General features: G+C 41.0%; 1 protein-coding gene across 3 annotated transcripts in view; it reads left to right on the forward strand.

Moving 5' to 3' along the window:
• The window catches only part of LOC139761304 (uncharacterized), a 58276-nt gene extending 49591 nt beyond the window's left edge, over positions 1-8685 (forward strand). For all 3 annotated transcript variants that reach the window (XM_071685346.1, XM_071685347.1, XM_071685348.1), the window contains one exon: positions 8226-8685. In XM_071685346.1, the coding sequence (XP_071541447.1) occupies positions 8226-8307 (82 nt within the window). In that variant the 3' untranslated portion in view covers positions 8308-8685. The remainder of the gene's footprint in view (positions 1-8225) is intronic.
• Positions 8686-21705: the final 13020 nt, after the last annotated feature.

Raw genomic sequence — 21705 nt, forward strand, 5'->3', positions numbered from 1 at the left:
CTCGAAGGCTCAGATTGGGGTGTCTAAATGTGTGTGGATGTAACCAAGATGAGAAAAAAGGAGAGATAGGTAGTACGTTTGAGGAAAGGAACCTGGATGTTTTGGCTCTGAGTAAAACAAAGCTCAAGAGTAAAAGGGAAGAGTGGTTTGGGAATGTCTTGGGAGAAAGTCAGGGGTTGGTGAGAGGACAAGAGCAAGGGAAAGAGTAGCACTACTCCTGAAACAGGAGTGGTGGGAGTATGTGATAGAGTGTAAGAAAGTAAACTCTAGATTGATATGGGTAAAACTGAAAGTGGATGGAGAGAGATGGGTGATTATTGGTGCATATGCACCTGGGCATGAGAAGAAAGATCACGAGAGACAAGTGTTTTAGGAGCAGCTGAGTGAGTGTGTTAGTAGTTTTGATGCACGAGACCGGGTTATAGTGATGGGTGATTTGAATGCAAAGGTGAGTAATGTGGCAGTTGAGGGAACAATTGGTGTACATGGGGTGTTCAGTGTTGTAAATGTAAATGGTGAAGAGCTTGTAGATTTATGTACTGAAAAAGGACTGGTGATTGGGAATACCTGGTTTAAAAAGAGAGAGATATACATAAGTATACATATGTAAGTAGGAGAGATGGCCAGAGAGCGTTACTGGATTACGTGTTAATTGATAGGCGTGCGAAATAGAGAGTTTTGGATGTTAATGTGCTGAGAGGTGCAACTGGAGGGATGTCTGATCATTATCTTGTGAAGGTGAAGGTGAAGATTTGTAGAGGTTTTCAGAAGAGAGAATGTTGGGGTGAAAGGAGTGGTGAGAGTAAGTGAGCTTGGGAAGGAGACTTGTGTGAGGAAGTACCAGGAGAGACTGAGTACAGAATGGAAAAAGTTGAGAACAAAGGAGGTAAGGGGAGTGGAGGAGGAATGGGATGTATTTAGGGAAGCAGTGATGGCTTGTGCAAAAGATGCTTGTGGCATGAGAAGCATGGGGGGTGGACAGATTAGAAAGGGTAGTGAGTGGTGGGATGAAGAAGTAAGATTATTAGTGAAATAGAAGAGAGAGGCATTTGGACGATTTTTGTAGAGAAATAATGCAAATGAGTGGGAGATGTATAAAAGAAAGAGGCAGGAGGTCAAGAGAAAGGTGCAAGAGGTGAAAAAGAGGGCAAATGAGAGTTGGGGTGAGAGAGTATCATTAAATTTTAGGGAGGATAAACAGATGTTTTGGAAGGAGGTAGATAAAGTGCGTAAAACAAGGGAACAAATGGGAACTTCAGTGAAGGGGGCTAATGGGGAGGTGATAACAAGTAGTGGTGATGTGAGAAGGAGATGGAGTGAGTATTTTGAAGGTTTGTTGAATGTGCTTGATGATAGAGTGGCAGATATAGGGTGTTTTGGTCGAGGAGGTGTGCAAAGTGAGAGGGTTAGGGAAAATGATTTGGTAAACAGAGAAGAGGTAGTAAAAACTGTATTGTTGACTGGTTGGTAAGGTTATTTAATATATGTATGACTTATGGTGAAGTGCCTGAGGATTGGCGAAATGCTTGCATAGTGCCATTGTGCAAAGGGAAAGGAGATAAAAGTGAGTGCTCAAATTACAGAGGTATAAGTTTGTTGAGTATTCCTGGGAAAATATATGGGACGGTATTGCTTGAGAGGGTGAAGGCATGTACAGAGCATCAGATTGGGGAAGAGCAGTGTGGTTTCAGAAGTGGTAGAGGATGTGTGAATCAGGTGTTTGCTTTGAAGAATGTATGTGAGAAATACTTAGAAAATACTTAGAAAAGCAAATGGATTTGTATGTAGCATTAATGGATCTGGAGAAGGCATATGATAGAGTTGATGGAGATGCTCTGTGGAAGGTATTAAGAATATATGGTGTGGGAGGCAAGTTGTTAGAAGCAGTGAAAAGTTTTTATCGAGGATGTAATCCATGTGTACGTGTAGGAAGAGAGGAATGTAGGTTTGCGGCAGGGGTGTGTGATGTCTCCATGGTTGTTTAATTTGTTTATGGATGGGGTTGTTAGGGAGGTGAATGCAAGAGTTTTGGAAAGAGGGGCAAGTATGCAGTCTGGTGTTGATGAGAGAGCTTGGGAAGTGAGTCAGTTGTTGTTCGCTGATGATTGATTCATGGTGGTTGATTCATGTGAGAAACTGCAGAAGCTGGTGACTGAGTTTGATAAAGTGTGTGAAAGAGGAAAGCTGAGAGTAACTGTGAATAAGAGCAAGGTTATTAGGTACAGTAGGGTTGAGGGTCAAGTTAATTGGGAGTTAAGTTTGAATGGAGAAAAACTGGAGGAAGTGAAGTGTTTTAGATATCTGGGAGTGGATTTGGCAGCGGATGGAAGCATGGAAGCGGAAGTGAATCATAGGGTGGGGGAGGGGGCGAAAATTCTTGGAGCATTGAAGAATGTGTGGAAGTCGATAACATTATCTCGGAAAGCAAAAATGGGTATGTGGTCCCAACAATGTTATATGGTTGTGAGGCGTGGGCTATGGATAGAGTTGTGCGGAGGAGGGTGGATGTGCTGGAAATGAGATGTTTGAGGACAATATGTGGTGTGAGGTGGTTTGATCGAGGAAGTAATGATAGGGTAAGAGAGATGTGTGGTGATAAAAAGAGTGTGGTTGAGAGAGCAGAAGAGGGTGTTTTGAAATGGTTTGGTCACATGGAGAGAATGAGTGAGGAAAGATTGACCAATAGGACATATGTGTCAGAGGTGGAGGGAACGAGAAGTGGGAGACCAAATTGGAGGTGGAAAGATGGAGTGAAAAAGATTTTGTGTGATCGGGGCCTGAACATGCAGGAAGGTGAAAGGAGGGCAAGGAATAGAGTGAATTGGATTGATGTGGTATACCGGGGTTGACGTGCTGTCAGTGGATTGAATCAGGGCATGTGAAGCGTCTGGGGTAAACCATGGAAAGCTGTGTAGGTATGTATATTTGTGTGTGTGGACGTATGTATATACATGTGTATAGGGGTGGGTTGGGCCATTTCTTTCGTCTGTTTCCTTGCGCTACCTCGCAAACGCGGGAGACAGCGACAAAGCAAAAAAAAAAAAAGTATATATGTATGTGTCCATATGTATATGCACGTATACATTGAAATGTACAGGTATGTATTTGTGTGTGTGTGTGAATATGCAGGAGGGTGAAAGGCATGCAAGGAAAAGAGTGAATTGGAACGATGTGGGATACTGGGGTTGACGTGCTGTCAATGGATTGAACCAGGGAATGTGAAGTGTCTGGGGTAAACCATGGAAATTTCTGTGGGGCCTGGATGTGGAAAGGTAGCTGTGGTTTCACTGCATTACTACATGACAGCTAGAGACTGAGTGTGAACGAATGTGGCCTTTGTTGTCCTTTCCTAGCTACCTCGCACACATGAAGGGGGAGGAGGTTGTTATTTCATGTGTGGCGAGGTGGCGATGGGAATAGATAAAGGCAGACTATGAATTATGTACATGTGTATATATGTATATGTCTGTGTGTTTATATATAAATATGTATACGTTGAGATGTATAGGTATGTATATTTGCGTGTGTGGACATGTATGTATATACATGTGTATGTGGGTGGGTTGGGCCATTCTTTTGTCTGTTTCCTTGTGCTACCTCACTAATGCGGGAGACAGCGACAAAGCAAAATAAATAATATAAAATGAATAAATAATGATAATAATAATAATGATAATAATGATGAGATGGGCAAATATGCAGTCTTGTGGATGAGAGGGCTTAGGAAGTGAGTCAGTTGTCCGCTGGTGGCTGATTCGGGTGAGAGACTGCAAAAGTTGGTGACTGAGTTTGGTAAAGTGTGTGAAAGAAGAAAGCTGAGAGTAAATGTGAATAAGAGCAAGGTTATTAGGTACAGTAAGGTTGAGGGACAAGTTAATTGGGAGGTAAGTTTGAATGGAGAAAAACTGGAGGAAGTGAAGTGTTTTAGATATCTGGGAGTGGATTTAGTAGAGGATAGAACCTTGGAAGAGGAAGTGAGTCACAGGGTGGGGGGCAAGGTTCTGGGAGCGTTGAAGAATGTGTGGAAGGCGAGAAAATTATCTTGGAAAACATAAATGGGTATCTTTGAAGGAATAGTGGTCCCAACAATGTTAAATGGTTGCGGGGCATGGGCTGTAGATAAGGTTTTGCGGAGGAGGGTGGATGTGTTGGAAATGAGATGTTTGAGGACAATATGTGGTGTGAGGTGGTTTGATTGAGTAAGTAATGAAAGGGTAAGACTTATGTGTGGTAATAAAAAGAATGTTGTTAAGAGAGTAGAAGAGAGTGTATTGAAATGGTTTGGTCACATGGAGGGAATGAGTGAGGAAAGATTGACAAAGAGGATGTATTTGTCAGAGGTAGAGGGAACGAGGAGAAATGGGAGACCAAATTGGAGGTGGAAGGATGGAGTGAAAAAGATTTTGAGTGATCGGGGCCTGAACATACAGGAGGATGAAAGGCGTGCAAGGAATAGAGTGAATTGGAATGTTGTGGTATACTGGGGTTGACGTGCTGACAGTGGATTGAACCAGGGCATGTGAAGCGTCTTGGGTAAACCATGGAAAGTTTTGTGGGGCCTGGATGTGGAAAGGGGGCTGTGGTTGCGATGCATTGCACATGACAGCTAGAGACTGAGTGTAAATGAATGTGGCCCTTGTTGTCTTTTCTTAGCGTTACCTTGTGCACACACGGTGGGAGGGGGGTGCCATTTCATGTGTGGCGGTGGGAATGGATAAATGCAGCATGTATGAATATGTGCATGTGCTCAAATTACAGAGGTATAAGTTTGTTGAGTATTCCTGGTAAATTATATGGGAGGGTATTGATTGAGAGGGTGAAGGCATGTACAGAGCATCAGATTGGGGAAGAGCAGTGTGGTTTCAGAAGTGGTAGAGGATGTGTGGATCAGGTGTTTGCCTTGAAGAATGTATGTGAGAAATACTTAGAAAAGCAAATGGATTTGTATGTAGCATTTATGGATCTGGAGAAGGCATATGATAGAGTTGATAGAGATGCTCTGTGGAAGGTATTAAGAATATATGGTGTGGGAGGCAAGTTGTTAGAAGCAGTGAAAAGTTTTTATCGAGGATGTAAGGCATGTGTACGTGTAGGAAGAGAGGAAAGTGATTGGTTCTCAGTGAATGTAGGTTTGCGGCAGGGGTGTGTGATGTCTCCATGGTTGTTTAATTTGTTTATGGATGGGGTTGTTAGGGAGGTGAATGCAAGAGTTTTGGAAAGAGGGGCAAGTATGAAGTCTGTTGGGGATGAGAGAGCTTGGGAAGTGAGTCAGTTGTTGTTCGCTGATGATACAGCGCTGGTGGCTGATTCATGTGAGAAACTGCAGAAGCTGGTGACTGAGTTTGATAAAGTGTGTGAAAGAAGAAAGTTAAGAGTAAATGTGAATAAGAGCAAGGTAATTAGGTACAGTAGGGTTGAGGGTCAAGTCAATTGGGAGGTAAGTTTGAATGGAGAAAAACTGGAGGAAGTAAAGTATTTTAGATATCTGGGAGTGGATCTGGCAGTGGATGGAACCATGGAAGCGGAAGTGAATCATAGGGTGGGGGAGGGGGCGAAAATCCTGGGAGCCTTGAAGAATGTGTGGAAGTCAAGAACATTATCTCGGAAAGCAAAAATGGGTATGTTTGAAGGAATAGTGGTTCCAACAATGTTGTATGGTTGCGAGGCGTGGGCTATGGATAGAGTTGTGCGCAGGAGGATGGATGTGCTGGAAATGAGATGTTTGAGGACAATGTGTGGTGTGAGATGGTTTGATCGAGTAAGTAACGTAAGGGTAAGAGAGATGTGTGGAAATAAAAAGAGCGTGGTTGAGAGAGCAGAAGAGGGTGTTTTGAAATGGTTTGGGCACATGGAGAGAATGAGTGAGGAAAGATTGACCAAGAGGATATATGTGTCGGAGGTGGAGGGAACGAGGAGAAGTGGGAGACCAAATTGGAGGTGGAAAGATGGAGTGAAAAAGATTTTGTGTGATCGGGGCCTGAACATGCAGGAGGGTGAAAGGAGGGCAAGGAATAGAGTGAATTGGATTGATGTGGTATACCGGGTATGACGTGCTGTCAGTGGATTGAATCAGGGCATGTGAAGCGTCTGGGGTAAACCATGGAAAGCTGTGTAGGTATGTATATTTGTGTGTGTGGACGTATGTATATACATGTGAATAGGGGTGGGTTGGGCCATTTCTTTCGTCTGTTTCCTTGCGCTACCTCGCAAACGCGGGAGACAGCGACAAAGCAAAAAAAAAAAAAAAAGTATATATGTATATGTCCATATGTATATGCACGTATACATTGAAATGTACAGGTATGTATTTGTGTGTGTGTGTGTGGGTGTTTATGTATATACATGTGTATGTAGGTGGGTTGGGCCATTCTTTCATCTGTTTCCTTGCACTACCTCACTAACGTGGGAGACAGCGACAAAGTATAATAGAAAAAATTATAGTTATGATATACTTTACAAATTGGCAAAATATATACAACACAAATGTTACAATCAAGTAAAGGCAATGCAATACCATGGCTATGAATTATGGGCAAGGGAAAATTACATCTGGGTGCTGTCAGCTGAGGGAATCAGAATCTCGAAACACCCCTTGGGGTATTTTAATATTAGAGAGAATGGATGCAGGGTGTGGGTCCTTAATGTGAATGTACAAATGGCAGATTTGTCAGAAATGAAATGTTTGAATATGATATGTGGTGCAAGAAGGGTTGATTAAGGAATGACAGGGTAGTATGTGGAGTATATTTAAGAAAGCTGAACAAGGTATGCTGAAATGCCCTGTGGTGAATGGCACCCTTTCTGTGAAAGTGGAGATAGCTTGAATGTGAGTGGGAGAGTTTGGTGTATGTCACACTGATACAGGTTCAGCACCGATTTTCCGGCACTTTTGGTTCCAAAGTCTTGCCGGATTAACCATTTTGCCGGACCATCCGTGGTCATGTAATAATAATTCATCACCATACTTCTAACCCACTAATTATACATCTCCCATGTGTCTAAAGTATACCATGGACTGCTAGAAATTCAAATTAAGCAAATATTAAATGTAAATTAAATAGATAAATGAAATACAGGTACTTGTACAATAGTACATTAGTTTGAATCCTGTTGGGTCTTCTTTGTCTTCTGTTGTTAATGTTTTCCTAGGTGTGCATCACCAGAATAATGCAGTTTTGTCTGCATTATACACCTGCTAAGGACTGAGGTACTCGTCAGCCATGAGTTTCGCAAATCCTTCCACACTCTCAGAAGCTCCTTCGTGGTTTACAGAAAACTTTTCTCTGCACATTTTATTCATGGAAATTCCATGATGCTTCTTGAATCTTTGAAGCCATCGTTCACTATAGTCACGCTTATGTTATAATTCAAGTCCTTTATGGAACAACTTAGCCTGGTCCATTATCATGCTACCTGACAAGTCCACTTTATCACTACGACGCTTTCGAAACCATTCCATCATTACTTGATCATGCTCAGTACTCTTACCATCTTTCATAGTTTTTCTGATCGTCATTTGCTTCTTGGAATTGCTGTCTGCATAGAATTTCAAAATTTTCTCCCTTTGCTTCTTTATATCCTAAACAGTTGATGAACTAGTACTGTAGGTGTCACACAGCTTACGCACCGAAACACCACAGCCCAGTTTTTCAACAGTTCTACTTTATCTTGGATCTATATGGACTGGTGTTTATGTTTGACACCACAACTGACACGCTTATATATCTTAGAAGCCATTGGTAGGGTTAGTTTTAAGCAAAATAAGCTAAGAATCTCACAGAATTGCAGTATCACCACTAACAAGTGCAGTGTAAAGAATGTAAATAAGCGCGCCCTACACACAATGCCATCTGTGGCTGCCCAGTAAACTAGTCTGGTGGCCGCAGTAATTTCAAGTTCCCTCACGTAATTTTGACCAGACTAAAAGAGGTGCCGAACCATCAGTTGCTGGAAATTCAATGGTGTACCTGTAGTGAATAGAATTTCCGTGCAGTTAACCATTGAAGGTGTTTACTTGATGAACGTTAGTTTACAGGGCAGATTAGATATGAGCAAATGAGGCTTTCCTTTATCTGTTCCTGGTATTATGTCACTATGCAGGAAATGCCAAACAATTATGAAAAGCCCTCAGGTTCATTGGGAGGGATTAAAAGTGTCTGGTTTATTACTTCTTTAAATGAGTTTATTATTGATTTTCGTTGGTTTAAGACATTTTCTTCTTCCAGGTTAGAACAATGTCAGTCAGACCATGAAGAGATGGAGCACTGCGTAGAACACGTGAGAACTGTCATGAGCAATCAGCAGTGAACAACAGATGTCTAAAAAGCTGTTTCACAAGTCTAGGGTGCTTTGTTATTGATGAAGGCAGAGTGGGGAACTACAGGATATTGCTTTGACAAGTTAGACTTTCAGTAAAGTTGTATCGTAAGGGAGAGTCCAATGATTTTGTGTAAAATGGTGTCTTGTCATGTACCTAATAGTTTTCGATAGAGTATTGTGGTATTCAGATGTGCAGTTTTCAGACTGGGACAGTAATTATCATTTTGATTGTGGTTTTACAGAGTGCTCGTATAATATACTGTAGCTGTGATTTAGGTGTCAGTGAGATAATGTAGAATGATTTTGTCATATTGGTGAAAAGGGGATCTTTGTCGTCTGTACAATACTGATGCAGTTTTATGGTTTTAGAAAAATTTATTCTATTTAAGCAGAGCTCCATGTCCTTCTATTTATTTGGTGCATGTGTAATTAGGATTGAGCTCTGTATGTATTTATTTGTAGTTATTTAACTAATTCAGAAGAGGGGCAGTGGCGGTTTCCATTTTCAGCCTTTTTCCAGTTCAAGCATGGCAGTTAAGAATTGCTTGAAATACACCTGACTTGGTGTGAGGAAGATCACACATTTCATTCAGTATGAATATTTTTACTAAAACCCATGTTTCTCTGTTAGCTCATTTGAGAACACAGACATTTATGTTGACTCACAACACCCTCTACTTGAATGTCTTATGAAAGAATCACTAGTGTTCTGGAATTTCATGAATCATGTCACACAATATTTCATTATATTCATTCATTTCATGCATCTATGAATTTTTGAGACCCAAATCATAGAACTCTATGCATATGCAATGTACACTGCCAAGGCCATCCATTTCATTTTTTTCAAACTATGAAAACCTGTCTTTGCATTATGACTTATTGCTTGTACTTGCATCTCACGATATTCCTCTTACTAAAGATGCTTGTTTTTAGATAATGTGTATATATGTCAACATAATTTATATAACAATATTTTAGTTGGGAACTATAGAACTGGTTAGAGCTAGTGCACTTTCATTAGGCCTGCTATGGTTTATGGTATGTGCTGAAACTTGATAATCAAACATATTACGGTAAATAGATGAGTAATGGCAGATTATTATTCAGTGACTTCAATCATCCAACTGAATTACCATCAATCACAACCTTGTTTCTTTTATGCTATATTCATTTACATGTTCTTATATTTTTTCTAATATATATATATATATATATATATATATATATATATATATATATATATATATATATATATATATATATATCATATATATATATATATATATATATATATATATATATATATATTTTTTTTTTTTTTTTTTTTTTTTTATACTTTGTCGCTGTCTCCCGCGTTTGCGAGGTAGCGCAAGGAAACAGACGAAAGAAATGGCCCAACCCCCCCCCCCCCCATACACATGTACATACACACGTCCACACACGCAAATATACATACCTACACAGCTTTCCATGGTTTACCCCAGACGCTTCACATGCCTTGCTTCAATCCACTGACAGCACGTCAACCCCTGTATACCACATGACTCCAATTCACTCTATTTCTTGCCCTCCTTTCACCCTCCTGCATGTTCAGGCCCCGATCACACAAAATCTTTTCCACTCCATCTTTCCACCTCCAATTTGGTCTCCCTCTTCTCCTCGTTCCCTCCACCTCCGACACATATATCCTCTTGGTCAATCTCTCCTCACTCATTCTCTCCATGTGCCCAAACCATTTCAAAACACCCTCTTCTGCTCTCTCAACCACGCTCTTTTTATTTCCACACATCTCTCTTACCCTTACGTTACTTAGTCGATCAAACCACCTCACACCACACATTGTCCTCAAACATCTCATTTCCAGCACATCCATCCTCCTGCGCACATCTCTATCCATAGCCCACGCCTCGCAACCATACAACATTGTTGGAACCACTATTCCCTCAAACATACCCATTTTTGCTTTCCGAGATAATGTTCTCGACTTCCACACATTTTTCAAGGCTCCCAAAATTTTCGCCCCCTCCCCCACCCTATGATCCACTTCCGCTTCCATGGTTCCATCCGCTGACAGATCCACTCCCAGATATCTAAAACACTTCACTTCCTCCAGTTTTTCTCCATTCAAACTCACCTCCCAATTGACTTGACCCTCACCCCTACTGTACCTAATAACCTTGCTCTTATTCACATTTACTCTCAACTTTCTTCTTCCACACACTTTACCAAACTCAGTCACCAGCTTCTGCAGTTTCTCACATGAATCAGCCACCAGCGCTGTATCATCAGCGAACAACAACTGACTCACTTCCCAAGCTCTCTCATCCCCAACAGACTTCATACTTGCCCCTCTTTCCAGGACTCTTGCATTTACCTCCCTTACAACCCCATCCATAAACAAATTAAACAACCATGGAGACATCACACACCCCTGCCGCAAACCTACATTCACTGAGAACCAATCACTTTCCTCTCTTCCTACACGTACACATGCCTTACATCCTCGATAAAAACTTTTCACTGCTTCTAACAACTTGCCTCCCACACCATATATTCTTAATACCTTCCACAGAGCATCTCTATCAACTCTATCATATGCCTTCTCCAGATCCATAAATGCTACATACAAATCCATTTGCTTTTCTAAGTATTTCTCACATACATTCTTCAAAGCAAACACCTGATCCACACATCCTCTACCACTTCTGAAACCGCACTGCTCTTCCCCAATCTGATGCTCTGTACATGCCTTCACCCTCTCAATCAATACCCTCCCATATAATTTACCAGGAATACTCAACAAACTTATACCTCTGTAATTTGAGCACTCACTCTTATCCCCTTTGCCTTTGTACAATGGCACTACGCACGCATTCCGCCAATCCTCAGGCACCTCACCATGAGTCATTTTTTTTTTTTTTTTTTTTTTTTTTTTTTATACTTTGTCGCTGTCTCCCGCGTTTGCGAGGTAGCGCAAGGAAACAGACGAAAGAAATGGCCCAACCCCCCCCATACACATGTACATACACACGTCCACACACGCAAATATACATACCTACACAGCTTTCCATGGTTTACCCCAGACGCTTCACATGCCTTGATTCACTCCACTGACAGCACGTCAACCCCTGTATACCACATCGCTCCAATTCACTCTATTCCTTGCCCTCCTTTCACCCTCCTGCATGTTCAGGCCCCGATCACACAAAATCTTTTTCACTCCATCTTTCCACCTCCAATTTGGTCTCCCTCTTCTCCTCGTTCCCTCCACCTCCGACACATATATCCTCTTGGTCAATCTTTCCTCACTCATTCTCTCCATGTGCCCAAACCATTTCAAAACACCCTCTTCTGCTCTCTCAACCACGCTCTTTTTATTTCCACACATCTCTCTTACCCTTACGTTACTTACTCGATCAAACCACCTCACACCACACATTGTCCTCAAACATCTCATTTCCAGCACATCCATCCTCCTGCGCACAACTCTATCCATAGCCCACGCCTTGCAACCATACAACATTGTTGGAACCACTATTCCTTCAAACATACCCATTTTTGCTTTCCGAGATAATGTTCTCGACTTCCACACATTTTTCAAGGCTCCCAAAATTTTCGCCCCCTCCCCCACCCTATGATCCACTTCCGCTTCCATGGTTCCATCCGCTGACAGATCCACTCCCAGATATCTAAAACACTTCACTTCCTCCAGTTTTTCTCCATTCAAACTCACCTCCCAATTGACTTGACCCTCAACCCTACTGTACCTAATAACCTTGCTCTTATTCACATTTACTCTTAACTTTCTTCTTCCACACACTTTACCAAACTCAGTCACCAGCTTCTGCAGTTTCTCACATGAATCAGCCACCAGCGCTGTATCATCAGCGAACAACAACTGACTCACTTCCCAAGCTCTCTCATCCCCAACAGACTTCATACTTGCCCCTCTTTCCAGGACTCTTGCATTTACCTCCCTAACAACCCCATCCATGAACAAATTAAACAACCATGGAGACATCACACACCCCTGCCGCAAACCTACATTCACTGAGAACCAATCACTTTCCTCTCTTCCTACACGTACACATGCCTACACGTACCATGAGTCATACATACATTAAATAACCTTACCAACCAGTCAACAATACAGTCACCCCCTTTCTTAATAAATTCCACTGCAATACCATCCAAACCTGCTGCCTTGCCGGCTTTCATCTTCCGCAAAGCTTTTACTACCTCTTCTCTGTTTACCAAATCATTTTCCCTAACCCTCTCACTTTGCACACCACCTCGACCCAAACACCCTATATCTGCCACTCTGTCATCAGACACATTCAACAAACCTTCAAAATACTCATTCCATCTCCTTCTCACATCACCGCTACTTGTTATCACCTCCCCATTTACGCCCTTCACTGAAGTTCCCATTTGCTCCCTTGTCTTACGCACCCTATTTACCTCCTTCCAGAACATCTTTTTATTCTCCCTAAAATTTACTGATAGTCTCTCACCCCAACTCTCATTTGCCCTTTTTTTCACCTCTTGCACCTTTCTCTTGACCTCCTGTCTCTTTCTTTTATACTTCTCCCACTCAATTGCATTTTTTCCCTGCAAAAATCGTCCAAATGCCTCTCTCTTCTCTTTCACTAATACTCTTACTTCTTCATCCCACCACTCACTACCCTTTCTAAACAGCCCACCTCCCACTCTTCTCATGCCACAAGCATCTTTTGCGCAATCCATCACTGATTCCCTAAATACATCCCATTCCTCCCCCACTCCCCTTACTTCCATTGTTCTCACCTTTTTCCATTCTGTACACAGTCTCTCCTGGTACTTCCCCACACAGGTCTCCTTCCCAAGCTCACTTACTCTCACCACCTTCTTCACCCCAACATTCACTCCTCTTTTATATATATATATATATGTTAGGGAAGGATTTAGGAAACTTTTATTTATTTTAGCCTAATTTTTTAAAGCCCCTTGATGTGGAGTGGAATTGTAGACGTCTTCCATTCTTTTCTTTATTATTTATTACAGGGAGTTTATGGATATTAAGCATTATTTTGCATTTTGATATCTCCTAGTATGATGAATGACTGTAGTAGTTTCCCCTTTTGTGTTTCATTGCATTTTTTTTGGTTAAAAAACTTTTCTGTTATCTCCTAAAACTCTGGTGCCCATTTAGCAGAAACCTGAATCTAAGCCTTACACTCGTCACATGCCAAATGTACAAACTTACACACTAGTGATTTGTGTTCACCAAGATTGAATGTGTCTGCCTGACTGGGAACATTCTTTGATACCTGCTTGAGAAACTAAGGGAATAGTCAACCCTTATGTAGTGTCAGTAAAATTAATTAGTGACATAAAGATATTAAAGTTTGTTGAGGGAATAAGTAAAATTGATTAATGATATTAAGTAAGGATAATGAATGCTGAGGGAATTAGTTAGTGATATAAAGTAAGAAGGATTTTATAGTCTGTCAAGGGAAAGCCTGAGTAATTCAGGATTTTAGTCCAACAAGGACCAGTATTATGATTAATGATAAGGTTGAAACATTTGAAAGGATTACAACAGTTGCTACAGGTTGATTATGTTATGTGTATCAGTATGATATGAATTTTGTGTTGTTTTAGAATCCAGGGACATGGCAATTGACATGAAGTTCCCCAAGCAGTGATAAGAATTAATGCTAAGTTTTCTACGTACAAGTTGCCATTAGGATAAGCCGTGTAGGTTTTAAGGCTACTCAGTAAATCTGCAGAATAGTCAACAGTGTAAGTTATTTATTGATTATTGTTAGATGAGGTTTTGATGTAACCACTTGACAAGGATCAGATCAATTTTGCATTTGATTGTTACAATTTATTGTATGCTATGATGCTTTTCACCTGCTTGGGTTATACTGACCCACAAGTAGTGATGGTCTCTTGCATTCTAGAAGTGCCTTTTACTAAAGTGTGATACATAATATGTGTGCTCAGTGCATTATCTGTTTGATATATATTTTGTAAGAATTGTAAAGGAAATGCCTATTATTTTTAAAGATTCATTCAGCATCTACTGTTTTAAAGAGTTGCAAATATCATTTTCATTTTATATTTATAGTAAAAGGTTGTTCCTTTTGGAGAGACTTTGTGGAAGCACTTTTGGATATGCATATCCACCATAAATAAAGTACATAATAAATTAATTGATAATGTTTTCCACTGAAGTTTATTTGATATGTAAACTTATGAAAAAGTAGGTAGTAGTTGGTAGGCAGCCAGCTACCAGACAGGTACATTACCAGTACTGTCCACCCGAGTACCTGGAGGGTTGATGACAGCTTTGTAGAGAGCCAACACTTTAGTGGATGTCGAGTTGCACTCCTCAGACCTAGGTAGCTGTCTTTTCTTTCTGCCTCACACACATGTGGACTGCTGGCATTTTGTCCACAAACTCACAATCTCTCCTTCTCATACATAACACTTGACAGTACAACTCACACAGCTCATTCCTAGTAACTACATTTTTCTTGCGGTGAGCACTATGGGCTAGCCCTGCCTTTTGGGAAAAATTGTAGGAGCAGTAGATAGAAGTAGTAGGTAGGACATCTAGGCAGGATCATTAGATAGTAGTAGTAGGTAGGAAGTAGATATAGTCAGTAGGAACAATAGATATAAGCCTCTGCAGATGCTGCACTAGAGTTGCCCTCTGCCAGTGGTCTGTAAAATGTGAGGCAGTTTAGGCTAAGAAGTGCCACTGGAGTTCACTAGTTATATAGGCTATTGCCATGGCCACCATCTTGAGGGGGTTCCATTTGGGGACAGGCATCAGAGATATAAATAGTTAAACTTTTGAATTCACATTCCACATGAAGTATAAGTTTACTTTTCAATGAACTTTGAATTGGTATTAACATGTGGGACAAGTCTATGATAGTATGCTGTAGCTGGAGGAACATGGGAGGTGCATCACTTGATGTTTGTAGATGATAGTGGGACAAGTCTATTATAGTATGCTGTAGATGGAGGAACATGGGAGGTGCATCACTTGCTGTTTGTACATGATAGTGGGACAAGTCTATTATAGTATGCTGTAGATGGAGGAACATGGGAGGTGCATCACTTGCTGTTTGTAGATGATACAGCTTTTGGTGGCAGAATTCAAAGACAAACTCCAGAGGCTGTTGGTAGACTTTGGGAGAGTGTGGGAAAGAAGAAAGTTGAGATGATATGTGAGGAGAAGTAAGATAATAAGGTGTAGCATGGTTATGAGATGATTGTTGGAGTGTAGGGTCTTGAGGAATGGTGGGTTTAAGATATTGTACCTAGTGAGTGGTGGGATGAAGAAGTAAGAGTATTAGTGAAAGAGAAGAGAGAGGCATTTGGACGATTTTTGCAGGGAAAAAATGCAATTGAGTGGGAGATGTATAAAAGAAAGAGACAGGAGGTCAAGAGAAAGGTGCAAGAGGTGAAAAAAAGGGCAAATGAGAGTTGGGGTGAGAGAGTATCATTAAATTTTAGGGAGAATAAAAAGATGTTCTGGAAGGAGGTAAATAAAGTGCGTAAGACAAGGGAGCAAATGGGAACTTCAGTGAAGGGCGCAAATGGGGAGGTGATAACAAGTAGTGGTGATGTGAGAAGGAGATGGAGTGAGTATTTTGAAGGTTTGTTGAATGTGTTTGATGATAGAGTGGCAGATATAGGGTGTTTTGGTCGAGGTGGTGTGCAAAGTGAGAGGGTTAGGGAAAATGATTTGGTAAAAAGAGAAGAGGTAGTGAAAGCTTTGCGGAAGATGAAAGCCGGCAAGGCAGCAGGTTTGGATGGTATTGCAGTGAAATTTATTAAAAAAGGGGGTGACTGTATTGTTGACTGGTTGGTAAGGTTATTTAATGTATGTATGACTCATGGTGAGGTGCCTGAGGATTGGCGGAATGCGTGCATAGTGCCATTGTACAAAGGCAAAGGGGATAAGGGTGAGTGCTCAAATTACAGAGGTATAAGTTTGTTGAGTATTCCTGGTAAATTATATGGGAGGGTATTGATTGAGAGGGTGAAGGCATGTACAGAGCATCAGATTGGGGAAGAGCAGTGTGGTTTCAGAAGTGGTAGAGGATGTGTAGATCAGGTGTTTGCTTTGAAGAATGTATGTGAGAAATACTTAGAAAAGCAAATGGATTTGTATGTAGCATTTATGGATCTGGAGAAGGCATATGATAGAGTTGATAGAGATGCTCTGTGGAAGGTATTAAGAATATATGGTGTGGGAGGAAAGTTGTTAGAAGCAGTGAAAAGTTTTTATCGAGGATGTAAGGCATGTGTACGTGTAGGAAGAGAGGAAAGTGATTGGTTCTCAGTGAATGTAGGTTTGCGGCAGGGGTGTGTGATGTCTCCATGGTTGTTTAATTTGTTTATGGATGGGGTTGTTAGGGAGGTAAATGCAAGAGTTTTGGAAAGAGGGGCAAGTATGAAGTCAGTTGGGGATGAGAGAGCTTGGGAAGTGAGTCAGTTGTTGTTCGCTGATGATACAGCGCTGGTGGCTGATTCATGTGAGAAACTGCAGAAGCTGGTGACTGAGTTTGGTAAAGTGTGTGGAAGAAGAAAGTTAAGAGTAAATGTGAATAAGAGCAAGGTTATTAGGTACAGTAGGGTTGAGGGTCAAGTCAATTGGGAGGTGAGTTTGAATGGAGAAAAACTGGAGGAAGCGAAGTGTTTTAGATATCTGGGAGTGGATCTGGCAGCGGATGGAACCATGGAAGCGGAAGTGGATCATAGGGTGGGGGAGGGGGCGAAAATTCTGGGGGCCTTGAAGAATGTGTGGAAGTCGAGAACATTATCTCGGAAAGCAAAAATGGGTATGTTTGAAGGAATAGTGGTTCCAACAATGTTGTATGGTTGCGAGGCGTGGGCTATGGATAGAGTTGTGCGCAGGAGGATGGATGTGCTGGAAATGAGATGTTTGAGGACAATGTGTGGTGTGAGGTGGTTTGATCGAGTGAGTAACGTAAGGGTAAGAGAGATGTGTGGAAATAAAAAGAGCGTGGTTGAGAGAGCAGAAGAGGGTGTTTTGAAGTGGTTTGGGCACATGGAGAGAATGAGTGAGGAAAGATTGACCAAGAGGATATATGTGTCGGAGGTGGAGGGAACGAGGAGAAGAGGGAGACCAAATTGGAGGTGGAAAGATGGAGTGAAAAAGATTTTGTGTGATCGGGGCCTGAACATGCAGGAGGGTGAAAGGAGGGCAAGGAATAGAGTGAATTGGAGCGATGTGGTATACCGGGGTTGACGTGCTGTCAGTGGATTGAATCAAGGCATGTGAAGCGTCTGGGGTAAACCATGGAAAGCTGTGTAGGTATGTATATTTACGTGTGTGGACGTATGTATATACATGTGTATGGGGGGGGGTTGGGCCATTTCTTTCGTCTGTTTCCTTGCGCTACCTCGCAAACGCGGGAGACAGCGACAAAGTATAATAAAAAAAAAAATAAAATAACCTAGAACTGGATATAGTAGTGGATGGAACCGTGGGAGCAGAACTATTATTGGGGGAAATAGGGTGGGGGGTTGGGTCATGGGTGCATTAACCCTTTTATTGTTCAGACTTTCTGAAGAGTTATGTAAAAAAAAAAAAAAAAAAAAAAAAAAAGAAAAAAAAAAAAAACATCATCCTTCCTCAGAAAGGAAAAAATACAGAATATCTTCACGATATACTGAAGAAAATACCCAAATGATTCGTCTAATATCTTCCAAGGCCCAGTCATCTGTTTTTGACGCTACTTCAATAGCACAGGAAATGGTGAGTATGTATGAAAAAATATCCTTTATATTGATGTGGCAGAGTGTACTGTATGCTTTAGATGGATGCATGGATCCTCTTTATTTATGTAATTATATTATAATAATTTCCATTTTTGGGGGAATTATTAAAAAAATTATAATAATGTGTTGCTGGACTCTTCCTGTTTGAGGTTACTTTGCAAGTGAAAAGTCACCTTTGGCAAGGCTACATTTTGTCATTCTCTTTCATAGTAATCTAGATTTCCCTGTTATTGGGAATAGTGCAGTCTTGGGCTGCAGGAGCTTATAGAAAGGTCTTGGGTAACACTTCAATTCTTTCTTGGATTTTGGTCTTGAGGTAATTATAGATAAATATGATGGTGATGATTGTATTAGTACAATTTCATTCTGCATACATTTGATTATCTTCATATTATTTATTTATTTATTTATTTATTTATTTATTTATTATACTCTGTTGCTGTCTCACACGTTAGCAAGGTAGCACAAGGAAACAGATGAAAGAATGGCCCATCCCACCCACATACACATGTATATACATACACGTCCACACACAGCACATATACATATCTATACATCTCAACATATATATATATATATATATATATATATATATATATATATATATATATATATATATATATATATATATGAAGTGGGAGACCAAATTGGAGGTGGAAAGATGGAGTGACAAAGATTTTGAGTGATCGGGGCCTGAACATGCAGGAGGGTGAAAGGCGTGCAAGGAATAGAGTGTATTGGAACGATGTGGTTTACCGGGGTCGACGTGCTGTCAGTGGATTGAACCAGATCATGTGAAGCGTCTGGGGTAAACCATGGAAAGTTCTGTGGGGGCCTGGATGTGGAAAGGGAGCTGTGGTTTCGGTGCATTATTACATGACAGCTAGAGACTGAGTGTGAGCGAATGGGGCCTTTGTTGTCTTTTCCTAGCGCTACCTCGCACATTGAGGGGGGAGGAGGTTGTTATTCCATGTGTGGCGAGGTGGCGATGGGAATGAATAAGGGCAGACAGTATGAATTATGTACATTTGTATATATGTATATGTCTGTGTGTATATATATGTATACATTGAGATGTATAGGTATGTATATTTGTGTGTGTGGACGTGTATATATATACATGTGCATGTGGATGGGTTAGGCCATTCTTTCGTCTGTTTCCTTGCGCTACCTCGCTAACGCGGGAGACAGCGACAAAGCAAAATAAATAAATGAAATATTTTTTTATTTATTATTTATTTTGCTTTGTCGCTGTCTCCTGCGTTTGCGAGGAGAAGGCATATGATAGAGTTGATAGAGATGCTCTGTGGAAGGTATTCAGAATATATGGTGTGGGAGGCAAGTTGTTAGAAGCAGTGAAAAGTTTTTATCGAGGATATAAGGCATGTGTACGTATAGGAAGAGAGGAAAGTGATTGGTTCTCAGTGAATGTAGGTTTGTGGCAGGGATGTGTGATGTCTCCATGGTTGTTTAATTTGTTTATGGATGGGGTTGTTAGGGAGGTGAATGCATGAGTTTTGGAAAGAGGGGCAAGTATGAAGTCTGTTGTGGATGAGAGAGCTTGGGAAGTAAGTCAGTTGTTGTTTGCTGATGATACAGTGTTGGTGGCTGATTCATGTGAGAAACTGCAGAAGCTGGTGACTGAGTTTGGTAAAGTGTGTGAAAGAAGAAAGTTAAGAGTAAATGTGAATAAGAGCAAGGTAATTAGGTACAGTAGGGTTGAGGGTCAAGTCAATTGGGAGGTAAGTTTGAATGGAGAAAAACTGGAGGATGTAAAGTGTTTTAGATATCTGGGAGTGGATCTGGCAGTGGATGGAACCATGGAAGCGGAAGTGAATCATAGGGTGGGGGAGGGGGCGAAAATCCTGGGAGCCTTGAAGAATGTGTGGAAGTCGAGAACATTATCTCAGAAAGCAAAAAATGAAATATATATATATATATATATATATATATATATATATATATATATTTTTTTTTTTTTCTTTTCTTTCAAACTATTCGCCATTTCCCGCATTAGCGAGGTAGCGTTAAGAACAGAGGCCTGGGCCTTTGAGGGAATACCCTCACCTGGCCCAATTCTCTGTTCCTTCTTTTGGAAAATTAAAAAAAAATGAGAGGGGAGGATTTCCAGCCCCCCGCTCCCATATATATATATATATATATATATATATATATATATATATATATATATATATATATATATATATATATATATATATGCAGTGTTTTGGTCGAGGTGGTGTGCAAAGTGAGAGGGTTAGGGAAAATGATTTGGTAAACAGAGAAGAGGTAGTAAAAGCTTTGCGGAAGATGAAAGCCGGCAAGGCAGCAGGTTTGGATGGTATTGCAGTGGAATTTATTAAAAAGGGGGGTGACTGTATTGTTGACTGGTTGGTAAGGTTATTTAATGTATGTATGACTCATGGTGAGGTGCCTGAGGATTGGCGGAATGCGTGCATAGTGCCATTGTACAAAGGCAAAGGGGATAAGAGTGAGTGCTCAAATTACAGAGGTATAAGTTTGTTGAGTATTCCTGGTAAATTATATGGGAGGGTATTGATTGAGAGGGTGAAGGCATGTACAGAGCATCAGATTGGGGAAGAGCAGTGCGGTTTCAGAAGTGGTAGAGGATGTGTGGATCAGGTGTTTGCTTTGAAGAATGTATGTGAGAAATACTTAGAAAAGCAAATGGATTTGTATGTAGCATTTATGGATCTGGAGAAGGCATATGATAGAGTTGATAGAGATGCTCTGTGGAAGGTATTAAGAATATATGGTGTGGGAGGCAAGTTGTTAGAAGCAGTGAAAAGTTTTTATCGAGGATGTAAGGCATGTGTACGTGTAGGAAGAGAGGAAAGTGATTGGTTCTCAGTGAATGTAGGTTTGCGGCAGGGGTGTGTGATGTCTCCATGGTTGTTTAATTTGTTTATGGATGGGGTTGTTAGGGAGGTAAATGCAAGAGTCCTGGAAAGAGGGGCAAGTATGAAGTCTGTTGGGGATGAGAGAGCTTGGGAAGTGAGTCAGTTGTTGTTCGCTGATGATACAGCGCTGGTGGCTGATTCATGTGAGAAACTGCAGAAGCTGGTGACTGAGTTTGGTAAAGTGTGTGGAAGAAGAAAGTTAAGAGTAAATGTGAATAAGAGCAAGGTTATTAGGTACAGTAGGGGTGAGGGTCAAGTCAATTAGGAGGTGAGTTTGAATGGAGAAAAACTGGAGGAAGTGAAGTGTTTTAGATATCTGGGAGTGGATCTGTCAGCGGATGGAACCATGGAAGCGGAAGTGGATCATAGGGTGGGGGAGGGGGCGAAAATTTTGGGAGCCTTGAAAAATGTGTGGAAGTCGAGAACATTATCTCGGAAAGCAAAAATGGGTATGTTTGAAGGAATAGTGGTTCCAACAATGTTGTATGGTTGCGAGGCGTGGGCTATGGATAGAGATGTGCGCAGGAGGATGGATGTGCTGGAAATGAGATGTTTGAGGACAATGTGTGGTGTGAGGTGGTTTGAGCGAGTGAGTAACGTAAGGGTAAGAGAGATGTGTGGAAATAAAAAGAGCGTGGTTGAGAGAGCAGAA

The sequence above is a fragment of the Panulirus ornatus genome, chromosome 40 (genome assembly GCF_036320965.1).
Source record: "Panulirus ornatus isolate Po-2019 chromosome 40, ASM3632096v1, whole genome shotgun sequence".
NCBI classification, from domain to species: Eukaryota; Metazoa; Arthropoda; class Malacostraca; order Decapoda; family Palinuridae; genus Panulirus; species Panulirus ornatus.